The sequence below is a fragment of the Orycteropus afer genome, unplaced genomic scaffold, assembly GCF_000298275.1.
Source record: "Orycteropus afer afer isolate SDZICR_OR568_19922 unplaced genomic scaffold, OryAfe1.0 scaffold00075, whole genome shotgun sequence".
In the NCBI taxonomy this organism is placed as follows: Eukaryota; Metazoa; Chordata; class Mammalia; order Tubulidentata; family Orycteropodidae; genus Orycteropus; species Orycteropus afer.
In genome coordinates this window covers 2006782-2019676 of record NW_006921662.1, presented here as the reverse complement: position 1 = coordinate 2019676, position 12895 = coordinate 2006782, and the positions used below count along the sequence as shown (strand labels likewise).

At 35.4% G+C, this 12895-nt stretch overlaps 1 protein-coding gene across 1 annotated transcript in view; it reads left to right on the top strand.

Annotated features, from left to right (window-relative positions):
- The window catches only part of DENND1B (DENN domain containing 1B), a 464228-nt gene that overhangs the window by 399755 nt on the left and 51578 nt on the right, over window positions 1-12895 (top strand). Inside the window, exon 16 of the mRNA XM_007941084.2 lies at window positions 9253-9343. Coding sequence (XP_007939275.1) covers window positions 9253-9343 — 91 coding nt within the window. The remainder of the gene's footprint in view (window positions 1-9252; window positions 9344-12895) is intronic.

Genomic DNA, 12895 nt, shown 5'->3' with positions numbered 1-12895 from the left:
ATTGCAGGTAGGCCACACCCCTGGGGAAACTCCCCTTGGGCAGACTGGCCGCTCAGAACTCAGTCATGTGATCCATCATGGGAACCACCACTCACAACTGGAGTCCAGCCAAGTTGACACATCTTCAACTATCACAGTCCTTTATCAGATATTTCATAGGCAAATATTTTCTCCCAATCTGTAGGTTCTCTTTATACCCTTTTGATGAAGTCTTTCGATGCACGTAAGAATTTAATTTGTAAAAGGTCTTGGTCATCTAACTTTTCTTCTATCTCCTGCACATTCTGGATTATGCTTGGTAGTCTATTTATGCCATAAATTAGGGCTCCCAGATTTGCCCCTATTTTATTTTTGATGAATTTTATAGTTTTGGGTTTTACATTTAAGTCTTCGATCCAGCTTGAGTTTGTTTTTGTGTGTGGGGTGAGGTATGGGTCTTGTTTCATTTTTCTGCAGGTGGATATCCAGTTTTGCCAGCACCATTTGTTAAAGAGGCTGTCTCTTTTCCATTTAATGGGTTTTGGACCTTTGTCAAAGATCAGTTGTCCATATATGGATGAGTCTATATCTGGATTTTCAGTTCTGTTCCATTGGTCTATCTGTCTGTCATTGTACCAATACCATGCTGTTTTGACTATTGCTGCTGCATAGTAGGTCTTAAGATCTGGGAGTGTGAGACCTCCCACTTTGTTTTTCTTCTTGAGAAGTACTCTGCTTATTCGAGGTCTCTTTCCTTTCCATATGAAATTGTTGTTGTTGTTATGAAATTAGTAATTAGTTTTAACATGTTCTTAAAAAGTTTTGTTGAAATCTGGATCAGTATTGCGTTAAATGTATAGATTGCTTTAGGTAGTATTGACATTTTCACAATATTCAGTCTACCTATCCATGAACACGGTAGGTTCTTCCATTTATGTAGTGCCCTTGCTGTCTCTTGTAGCAGTGTTTTATAGTTTTCTTTGTATAGGTCTTTTGTGTCTCTGGTGAGGTTTATTCCTAGATATTTTATCTTTTTAGTAGCTGTTGTAAATGGTACTGCTTCCCTTATTTCTTTATCAGAGGACTCTTTGTTGGTGTAGAGGAATCCAACTGATTTTTATATGTTGACCTTGTATCCTGCCACTTTGCTAAACCTCTCTGTTAGTTCCAGTATTTTTTTTATTGAGTCCTTAGGTTTTCTATGTACAGGATCATATCATCCACAAATAGATATAATTTTAGTTCCTATTTGCCAATTTGTATGCCTTTTATTTCTCTTTCTTGCCTTATTGCCCTGGCCAGGACTTCCAAAACCATGTTAAATAGAAGTGGTGATAGAGGGCATCCCTGTCTGGTTCCCATTCATAAGGGGAATGCCTTGAGTCTTTCTCCATTAATAATGATGTTGGCCATTGGCTTTACATATATACCCTTTATTATGTTGAGGAATTTCCCTTCTATCCCTATTTTGATGAGAATTCTGAACTGGAACAGATGTTGGATTTTATCAGATACCTTTTCTGAATCAATGGATATAATCATATAGTTCTTTTGTTTTGTTTTGTATATGTGGTGGATTACATTGATTGATATTCTGATGTTGAACCACCCTAGTAAACCTGGTATGAATCCCACTTGGTCAGAGTGTATTAATTTTTTGTTATGCTAAAAACACTATTTAAAAGGAAATGTTCTTCCCCAACACTCCCCAGCCTCCCTAATGCAATTCTACTTTGTCCTCTAACATGTATAACCTTCTAACGTACTACATCATTTATTATGTTTCTTATTTCATGTTATTAACCCTGCTATCTTTACTAGATGCTTAAGCATCATGACGTTTGGATTGGATTTTTACCTGTTTCATTCATTATTTTAAGCATCTAGTAAAATGCCTAGTATATAGTAATGATTTGATTAAATATTTATTGAGTGGTTAATTAATTTATTCTTTGTTCTGCTGATCATAAATTTCAGTAAATTCTTGTGCAAATTATTTAATATCTGCTAGTGGCATAGTACCTAAGGCATTTGACTGCTAACCAGCAGGCTGGTGGTTCAAACCCACCAGCCACTCCCCGGAAGGAAGGTTGGGCAATCTGTTTCTGTAGTGATACTGCCTCGGAAGCCCAAGGAGGGGTCGCCATGAGTTGCATCTGACTCCACAGCAATGGTTGTGTTTGTGTTAGTCAATATATATATAAGGAGCTGTCGTGGAGAAGTGCCTAAGGCATTTGGCTGCTAACCAGAAGGCTCGCGGTTCAAACCCACCAGCCACTCTGTGTAAGGAAGACTGGGAAATCTACTTCCATAAAGATTTACTGCCTCAGAAACCCAAAGGGGATCACTATGAGTCAGAATCAACTCGATGGCAGTGAGTTTGGTTTTGGTAGCATAGTGCCTAAGGCCCTTGACTGCTAACCAGAAAGCTGGTGGTTCAAACCCACCAGCCACTCCTTGGAAGGAAAGTTGGGCAATCTATTTCCGTAGTGATACCTCCTCGGAAACCCAAGGAGGGGTAGCTATGAGTTGGGGCTGACTCAACGGCACATGACAACAACAATAACATCTTTGAGGGTAGTATTGTTGTTTTATTACTGTTATTTTAAGTTAGTTCTAATAAGAAGTTACATTGAATAGGCTGTTTCTGTCCTTCAAAGTGTGTTCCTGCTCATTACATCATAGTGATCTAATTTAATATACTGGGCCTTACAGTCACCTGGTTACCTAATCTTTGAGATGGCGTACAAACAATTTATTTCTATTCCTTCACATTCTTAATCCTCTTAGTTTGAGCCCCAAACTGACCTACCTCATTCTCATTTGTGCTTTATATCCATTTGTATTTATATGTATCTACTATCTGAATACCTTGGATTTAGCAGGTGTCTAAAGATAGCTATTGATTTAATTTATTGTAGCACTTTAACATAACTTGTCAAAGTTTACTAGCACTTTGAAGAAGAAATATTTAAATTTGACTACTTCTTTTTCTTTAGCCCAGAGCATTATGTGGAAAGGCTTTTGTTTTGTTTTGGGCCAATTCGACATTTTTACCTGTACAGTCCATTGACATTGGTTACATTAATCATGTTGTGCAACTCTCACCTATACCTGGTGCCAAATTTTCTATTACAATTAACAACTGTGGAGAGCTGCCTTAACAGTGACTCCCTTTCCCCTCTCCCTCTCACCCCTAGTAACCACTGATATACTTAAATGGAAATGCAAATTTTAAAGATCCATCAGTAACCAATATGTTTAAAAGGATTATTTTAGAAGGAATTTAAATTTTTTCTCTAAATTGCTAAAGACTTTTGATTTATTTAAAAGAAAAAAAAACGATTTTTCTCTACTCTCAAGACTTCAATTTTATTAAATCGATTAGTTTATCTTTGTGTGCAAGAAGGGTTTCTTACTATACACATTTTTGAAAAATGGTCATTTTTCCTTTAGGCTGAAGAAGGAATTTAGGTTTATAGATTTGTTTATTGTGTTTCTTCAATGCCTCTGCTGCTTTGCTCCAGTAATAAGACTGGTATGTTAACAGCACAAATTATAGCGCTCCATCTTGCCACTTCTCCAGCTTGGCAAAAAACAGTGACTCTCTCCCTCAACCACAGACATTTTATGAGGTTTTTTTTTTTTTTTTATTTTATTTTTTAAGATTTCTTTAAGTATGGTGCAGAATTCTGAAATTTAGGTATTGTCATCTTAAGAGTTTTGATGTACTGGAACTGAATTTTATGTAACACGTATCTGCACTATTAGAGGCACTCGATCACTGGTATTAGCATGATTTGGTTGGGATTTTTTTAGATAGGATGCCATAAATGCACCAACAGTTGGGGAATATAGAGAGCTATGAAAAGCATATAATTTGTCTTTTATGGGAAGTTTAATCTGTGAATATGATCAGAACATATTTCCATTTTTCTAGAAAGAAGCTTACCAGCACGTCTGTATTGCAGTTTTAAAACATTCACTTTATATTTCATTTCATTTTAAAAATCTAATTGAAATAGTGGATTTCATTTTCATTTAACAATATTGATTAGTGCATTTAAGAGAACAGATCATTTCTTTTAATTGATTCAGTTTCCAATTAAGATGATTACTTGATGATAAACATGCTTTAAAAATGTCAGTGAAATATCAAAAAGGGTAGCAAGAAGCAATTAAGTCAGCTATTTAAAAGCATTTCTCTTGTATCCTGTCATGCTACTTTAATATCATGTCATAAGGTTTAACAGAATCAAATTTTTCTTGCAATTGTTGGTGATATAGATGGAGCTCTGGTAGCATAGCGCCTGAGGCACTTGACTGCTAACCAGAAGGCTGGCGGTTCAAACTTACCAGCCACTCCTCAGAAGGAAGGTTGGGCAATCTACTTCCGTAGTGATACTGCCTCAGAAACCCAAGCAGGGGTCGCTATGAGTCGGGGCTGACTCAACAGCACATAACAAAAACAACAACAGGTGGAATAATATCATTTGTGTAGAGAATTAAGTACACTCTTACTTAAGCCAATTTTATATTTATATCTTAAAATAAAATTATGGAATACATACTGTGGCTTTATGTATATGAATTTTTTATAGAATTTCCAATTATGTTGTTTATTTTTTGATATCATCTTTAGCATGTTAATTCTAGATTCTTAGTTTTTACTTTTGGGATAAAGAGCAGAATATTAAAGTTTATGTGAAAAGCAGCATCTTAAAAGTCTTAAATTCCTAAAAACTCACTTGCTTAATTTTTATTTGTCATTGTTATGAATATAATGTTAATTGTCATTACTTGCAGTACCAAACTGATTCTGATGCTGATGGTGAAAACAAAAGCTTAAGTCTTTCAGTTACCTAAAGATAATGTTTGTTAAATGCCTGTCGAGCTGGACCTGACTCATAGCAACCCCTCCTTGGGTTGCCAAGGCAGTATCACTATGGAAGTAGATTGGCCAACCTTCCTTCCGAGGAGTGGCTGATGGGTTTGAACCACCAGCCTTCTGGTTAGCAGTCAAGTGCCTTAGGCACTATGCTACCAGAGCTCCTGTTAAATGTTGTAGGTAATCATTAATCAAGGGACAGGTTATAGAACATAATAGAGCCATTGCTTTTAAAACAGAGATAATGTCTTTTAGTTCAAAATTATTTCTACATAGCAGTAGCTAAAAATGTTCTTATCTCTTTTACTTACTATGAAATGCTCTGAAGTTATTAGAGTGGTCTGACCATGAACCAACTCCACTTGGGATGAAAAACTGTTATTTAGTCAGAAATACAGAAAGGAATTTAGGGAACTGTTCCCTTCAGCATTCTTCTCTATTAATACCACTTTTCAGTTTATACCTGGGTGTCTGTATTTGTATGTATGTATTATAATGTATGTGTGCATATGCAATAAAATCAATCTTTTATTTTAAGAACAAACACTTTCATTCAGTGTGTAAGTTGACAAGTACATGATTGTCACTGACAAGAATGTTTGCAGTGAGTGATAAAACGAGGCACTTTTACCAAGTGATTAATTTCTATTGGCTCTCAAATCACTAGTTTAGTAACACAAAGTAGTTACTCATACTCAAAACTGCATAATCAGTAAATAGTTTTTGAATTTATCTCTCCTTGGACTTGAACTGTTCCACTCAAACTAAAATGAATGGATTATTTCCAGTAAACACAACGTTGAAAACCTTTTAAAAAACCTTGTAGTCTTAATCTTTTAAAGCAAATTAAGTCCTTTAAAAGAATGTCTTAGTTTGTTCTACTTGTCAGTTATGTATTACTTCAAATTTATAATACTACTTTCACCTTATTTTTTTTTTTTAAATGATACTTAGTCCCTCAAATGGGTTCACTTTAGTTTGATTTATAATGCTGTGTTGGAAATTGGTGTGAGTCAGATTTTGCATGCATTTTATTTTCAAATTAACCATTTAGTTTATATAGCAAAGAAGTTAATGTTATGTTACCAACTCTGATCACAAGATATAACAGAATGAATGATTCCATAAATTATAATTATTTAATTTTAAAACCCGGTAAAGTATATGGCCTTTTGCATTATTTCAGTATACTTTAGTCTTTCAGTAAACATTTCCTTAGTTTAAACTATGTCAGGCCTTTTTCTAGGTACAGAAGATGCATAAATGAGTGAGACAGTGATCCTGGACTCAGGAAGCTCAGAAATTGATTGATAGAGACAGAAAAGGTGGGGTGGATGTGTGGAGGGGAAGTGAGCTTTACTATGTATTTATTTTTTGTTCACACTATAGTAATTTCCTTTTACATGCGTACCATGATAAGGATATAAAACTGAGTTATTATCTATGGCCATACTCTCAAAGGTTTCTAAATTTGGGAGAGCAACTCATGTTCTAAAAAAAAGCCAATACTGCATCCTTTAAGGCTGTGTCTATCCAAACCCATCTTATTACATATCTTTAGTCAAAATACCTTTATGGTAATAAAAAGGCTTGAAAGAAGAGGCATTTTGTGGTTATACCACATTTTGAACTGGAATCTGTTGATTAACTCTTAGTTTTGCTCTATAGGAGATTTCAGTCTCAAAGTCTTATAACTGGTATAAAGTACTGTTATTAATTATCTTAAATTGCTGCCTGAGGAAGACTGTTTTGCCCGATACAACTCCTCTCATGCATTAGACCATATGCTATAAATCCATAGATGGATAGAAATCATAGATCAGTAAGATCCAAAATAACCAAGTGTTAATAATACAAGTGTAGTAAGCATGAAAAGAATCATTTCACAGTCTTTTCAAAATACAATGTCTATACCTCAAATTAAGGATTTCTGGTGGTGCAGTGCCTAAGGCATTTGCCTGCTAACCAGAAGGTTGGCAGTTCAAACCCACTAGCCACTCCATGGAAGGAAGATGAAGCAATCTATTTCCATAAAGACTTACCACCTTAGAAACCCAATAGGAGTCGCTATGAGTTTGAATCTACTAGATGGCAGTGAGTCTGGTTTTGGTATACCTCCAAATCCTGATCAGAAGGAAGACTGAGCAATCTAGATATATTATGTGTTGGAATAGGGTAAGGATAGGGCAGAACAGGTGATGGGAAGTACTCTATAGAGTATCTACATTTTGAAAAAGATCTCCAGGTACTTTTGATAGCTTTTGCTTTCCACTCAAATCTTATTTTAACCTTTTCATGACCCATGGGTCAAAGCACCCACCTATACTTTCCACATCTGGGGTTTGGTGGGAAGTTGTTATCCTATTTTAGTGCACAGTACCATGTAGTAGGGACCTGTATAACTTTGTGACTCTGAAGAAATGAACCTCATCCCACCAATCTCAGCACCAAAGACCTATCAGGACATATATGTTCCACTAATTTGATCAAAATCCATATTGCCTCAATTTTTTTTTCCATTCCATTCAATTTGCTTTCCATTACTGAAAACACACTTTCAACAAAAAAATTCAAAGCAGAAAATAATTCAGCTTTGAAAGGGTTAACAACACAGAAAAATATTGTTTATAATTGTAAAGAAGAGATCACTTCAGGTGGCTTTTGTGGAGGTAAACAATATTTATATTAATTATAATATAATTAATATTTTTCTGTGTTATTATGCATACAAGTCAATTTGTGTCTCAACCGTATTTAAATTAACAATCATAGTTCTGATCATTTAGTCAACAAATATACCAGGAATTATGAAAGCTGCTCTTATTTTATTGTTACATGGTTAGAGTTAAGCACTTTATTATGTTTTAGGACATAATAGTTTAAACAAAGAATGTTTTATTTTAACTAGAGGAGGTTAATAATTGCTAAAGGGGCAGGGAGGCCACATCTCCTGGCTTCCTCTAACCCCACAAAAGGAAGACAGAATCACCATCAGTAGCACAAGGCCCATTCCTGTGAGGCCAGACATGCTGCCTCCCTCCAGCCCTTTCACCAATCCTGACACCAATCATTCCTCCCATGGCACTCGCCACCTTTCTGCTGGGTTCGATAATTCACTGCAGTGGCCACACAGAACTCACAGATTATGGGGTTTATTAGGGAAGCACCAGGCTACAATTCAATTTCAGGAGAAATGCTCAGTCTCTCTCCGCCCACCATCTCTCAGCCAACAGTCTCTCACAGTCTCTCTACCAATAGTGCGTGTCCCTCAGTGTCTCTCTCAGCAATGCTTGCCTCTTGCATCTCTTTCCCAGCAGCACGTGTCTCTCAGGGATGCGTGTCTCAGGAGCATGTTTCTGTTGGGAGCGCATTTCTCTCAGGAGCGTGTCCTCAGCCAGAAGTCTCTGCCTGTAGGAGGCCACATTTTGAGCCTGGTGGAATGGCCAAACTAGCCAATTATAACATCAGAATTTTAAGCACCTGAGAGAGAACAAACTTCCCAGAATACTGCTTTGTGCCACTCTCAACAGAAATACCCCAGGTGGATAACTTTAACAATTAGGAGCTCCTCAGTCACTCAAAGCAAATTCCACCATGGAGTTTACAAAGACTTATGGCTAGAAAAGCCATATCAGGTAATTTACTACACTGCAATAATAATCTCAAAAATAATCTCAACATTAGTAATGTCTAACATTTCTTAAGTGCTTACTGTGTCAAAGTCTGTTCTAAGTACATCCCTAGGTTAATATAATTTAACAATGTCATTTAGCAATGCCGTTAGGCAAGTACTGAGAAAACTGAGGACTGGTCAGGAGAACAAAGCCACAAAGGCAAGTGTCTTGACAAGAAGGCAGAGCCTTTGTGCAAACCTCTATACAGATATTGTGTGTTGAGCAGTCTATCCAGAGCCTATGACCTTTCCTATGCACTTTGCTATTTCTTGTTTAAAGTTGGTTGGGCAATCTACTGTCATAGTGATACCACGTCAGAAACCCAAGGAGAGGTCGCTATGAGTTGGATCTGACTCTGCAGCAGTGACTTTGGTTTTTTTTTTTTTTTTTTTTTTTGGTGGCATACATTTAGAATTTAACTAATTTACTGTTGTTTCCTGAGCACTCGCTATTTCAATTGAGGATTTTCTTGTCATATATATGTTTGTGTGTGTATAAAGCAGTCTTGTTCTTATCCGCATTTCACTTTCCATGGTTTCAGTTACCTCTGGGCTGACTAGTAGGGGAACAGGAGCTGCTGTACTGCATACACATATGTATGTGTTATTTGTGTTTAGATGAGAGTTTGGTATTAATACTTTTTATATAAATATAAATGTAATTTTATGAAATGAATGAAAAATTAACATACTTGTCATTTTTCCACTTCAGTTCATCGATGGTCGACTGGCGAAACTAAATGCAGGAAGGGGTTTCTCTGATGCTTTTGAAGAAGAGATCACTTCAGGTGGCTTTTGTGGAGGTAAAGACTAGTTATCATATGCTTATCTATTTTCTGAATAACATACCTTGTTTTTGAACCATGGTCTATCTGATTTAATACTTAATAAACAAGTATTTTCTCTGAAATACATAATATCTTTAGATGCATTTTCATCTCAAGAGCTATGGTATTTGTCTGATAATGTTATTCTAGGCATTAATGTGGATTGGCAGCCAGTTTCTCTGATAATAATCTCTTGATACTAATAATACAAAAACCTATTTAGTTTATATTTTCCTACTTTTCCTCATGACAAGTGTTTTCTGCTAGAAAACTACAAGTGGTGGCCATTACTAAGTAGGAACTTGAGAACTGAGGTTATGTTTGCAATAGAAGACTGTAATATCCAAAAAGAAAGACTTGAATACAACTACTACTTTATTTTGAAATAACTATCTTATTATATGGAAGTCTTTTACCTTTTTTGCTTTGCAGGCTACTGCAGCACTAGGGAGACTTTTCACTTTATCATCCCATGTGCTTACACTTGCCACTGTGCAAAGAGCTCACTTACAGCATTAGGTGGATTCATATTTGTGTATGTGTGTGTGTGTGTGTGTGTATGTGCATGCATGCATGTGTGTGAGGCTTCAGTTAGTTGATAACTCACTTTTATTTAATATAATTAACTCATTTAAAATGTAAATATTGAGGCAATGTTATAAATGTCATAAAGATTAATGCTGTCATTATCTAGGCAATTAACAACTTAACTGATATTTTGTATATTATTTTTTAAATTCTATTGTTATTGTCCCGATTGGCTGAAAATTTTGCTTAAATGTCGTATTCATTCACTCTGCCTCTATGTGCTGAGTGCTTACTAGGTACTGGGTGAACTGAGAAAACAAAAATTCCTACCTTCTATACCTTGGTATGTTCATTTTTGAATTGGTAAAATAGTAACTTTTTGCTACCTCTCTATAAGTTTGTTTTGTGAAAAAAAAAATGATTTTCTATGTATGTAAATAAATAGTTGCTAGAATTGAGAAATAAAACATGAAAAGGCAAAGAGTAATACCTCAGTTACGGATTTCACAAAATTTAATTTTATTCTTAAATAATTAGATTTCTATTTGACCCATAAAAATACAGAAACAATTGAATAATTTATTCATTAAAAGAGGTACAAATGAACTTAGCAATTATATGCCTTCATCTGATATAAGTAGAGCATTTTATCAAAAGCATTTAGCTTGGAGAAAAAAGTTAATTAACTTGACTCAGCAAGTGAGCTGAATGATTCTACATTCCTTGCTTTCCTCAGCTCATGGGTAAAAATTTAGCTTCAATGGAACTTTTGTGTTAAAATAAGGCTTTTTTACTTTTCAACTCAGACAAGCAAAATATTGTCAGCTTGTGGACAAATTGCTTGGGGCATCTATTCAGTATTTACATAACTGCTATCTCATTATCTTTATGACCTGTGGGGCTAGTAGCTTATATGGAATTGAAGATGACATTCTGTGACAGTAATGGGGTAGAACTATGATCCTTTTGTATAGTTAAATCTGTGGTCCTAACCATTGGTCCAGATGCCTCTGTAATAGAGGCAGATGACATTCCTGGTCACTAAAATATTCCCATAAAGGTTTTGTGGTTTAAAAAAGAAGGGGAATATTGTTCACTATTAGCATCTGACTTAGAAACTTGTACACTTTCAGTATAACTTAATGGCAACTATTTTATAGCTCATTTATTCAAACGAAAAGGGTTTTATCTTAGTTTGAGGGAGCCAATATTTACCCAAAAGGAAAGCTGAGTTCAACATGTGTTAATTTCAGTGGGTACAGCGAGAAAGTACATTGAACAATTATGTCTAACATCAAATGCTATTTTTTAGTTATTGTATTTTAGGTTATTATATTAGAAATACATAGAAATTATTTCTTAGGAGAAAATAAAGCAAAATCCTTGAAGATTTGAAGTAAAGAGACAAATAATATAATGAAAATTAGTAAAGCTCTTCTGAATGAAGAGATATCTGTTTCAAACACAGTTCCTAGAAGCCACCTTCAAACATCTGTCATCCAGACTGCATTTATGAGAAATAAGAATAGGTCTAGGCCCTGGCATTGAATCTGTTCTTCAAAGATGTAAACTATTTTAACTTTGTCACTTCTCTCATAGCAGTAATAATTATAATAGTTATCATATTTATTGAATACCAATCTGTCGCAGAACTCTCCTAAGAGTTCTACCAATATTATCTCATTTAATCCTCACAACAAAGAAATTCTTGGATGGCAAAATGGTTAAGTGCTCGACTACTAGCTGAAGGTTTGGCTGTATGAACCCACCCAGAGGTGCCTCAGAAGATGGGCCTGGCCATCTGCATCTGAAAGGTCACAGCCTTGAAAACCTTATGGAGCAGTTCTATTCTGCACATGTGGGGTTGCCCTAAGTTGGAATCAACTCTGTGGCAACCAACAACAAAACATCAATCCTCAAAAACTCTTTCACAACCCTCTTTTTATGAGGGCATTATCTCAATGAATTGTAAAAGTCAAGCGAGCTAGTAGTAGCCAGAACCTGAACTCAATGTGTGTCTGCTTGTCTCCAAAGCACTTCTCTTTATAACGATAGTATATTGCTTTTTTTCTGATAAGAAATCTTATTCATAAGAAGGTATTTGGGTAGTAAACAAGAATAGTACTCAAGCTTTCTCTGTGCTGCTTGGATAAAAGCAAAATTTCTATCTCTTCTGAAGATTTTTTATACACACAATCTCCAGAAAAATCATTGTAAGAGAAATCAACATTCATAAAGGCTGAAGGGACGGGTGGGTAAATAGGTTTCTTTAAGCAAAAATAATTTAAATATATTGCCCCATTACACATCATTGCGGGGGCAGCTTGTACACTATTTTTGTTGCCATTACCCATGATTAGGATTCGGTGAATATGAGTAGAGGGGAGCTTCATAATTTTTTTTGTCTCTGATTAAAACTACACAAGCCAGGACAACTGGACATAGAAAAGCTCAGTTCACATTTGAATCTAGAACTATGGTGAATAGGCTATGTGAATGCATGCAAATTTTCAAACACTGTTTGCTGTCATGTAAGTCCCTGTAGGACTATTAAGAAAATCCGTTGTAGACTTGATTTCTTTCATGAGATACTTGTGGAATATTCAACCTTAACCCAGAAAGGTAAGTAATAATATTAGGAAAACTATATAGGGAAGAATATCCATGGGGTTTAAAAATAATCATACAGGACATGAGCAGAAAAAGGATATAATTGGATAAACACAAACATTGGTCTGTGAAATGAAAGTAATGAATTCTGAATAGTTAACAACATGTTTGTTTTCCACAATTATTTTTCCATTTAAAATAAAACCAGTTCTTATATCCACAGCAAATTATCTAAACTTTTGAAAGAGGAAATATTTTCAGATCTACTTAATACAGACATCTTTGTTTCATGATTGTTGTTGTTGTTATGTGCCGTCGAGTCGGCCCCGACTCATAGCGACCCCTCCTTGGGTTTTCGAGGCAGTATCACTACGGAAGTAGGATTGCCCA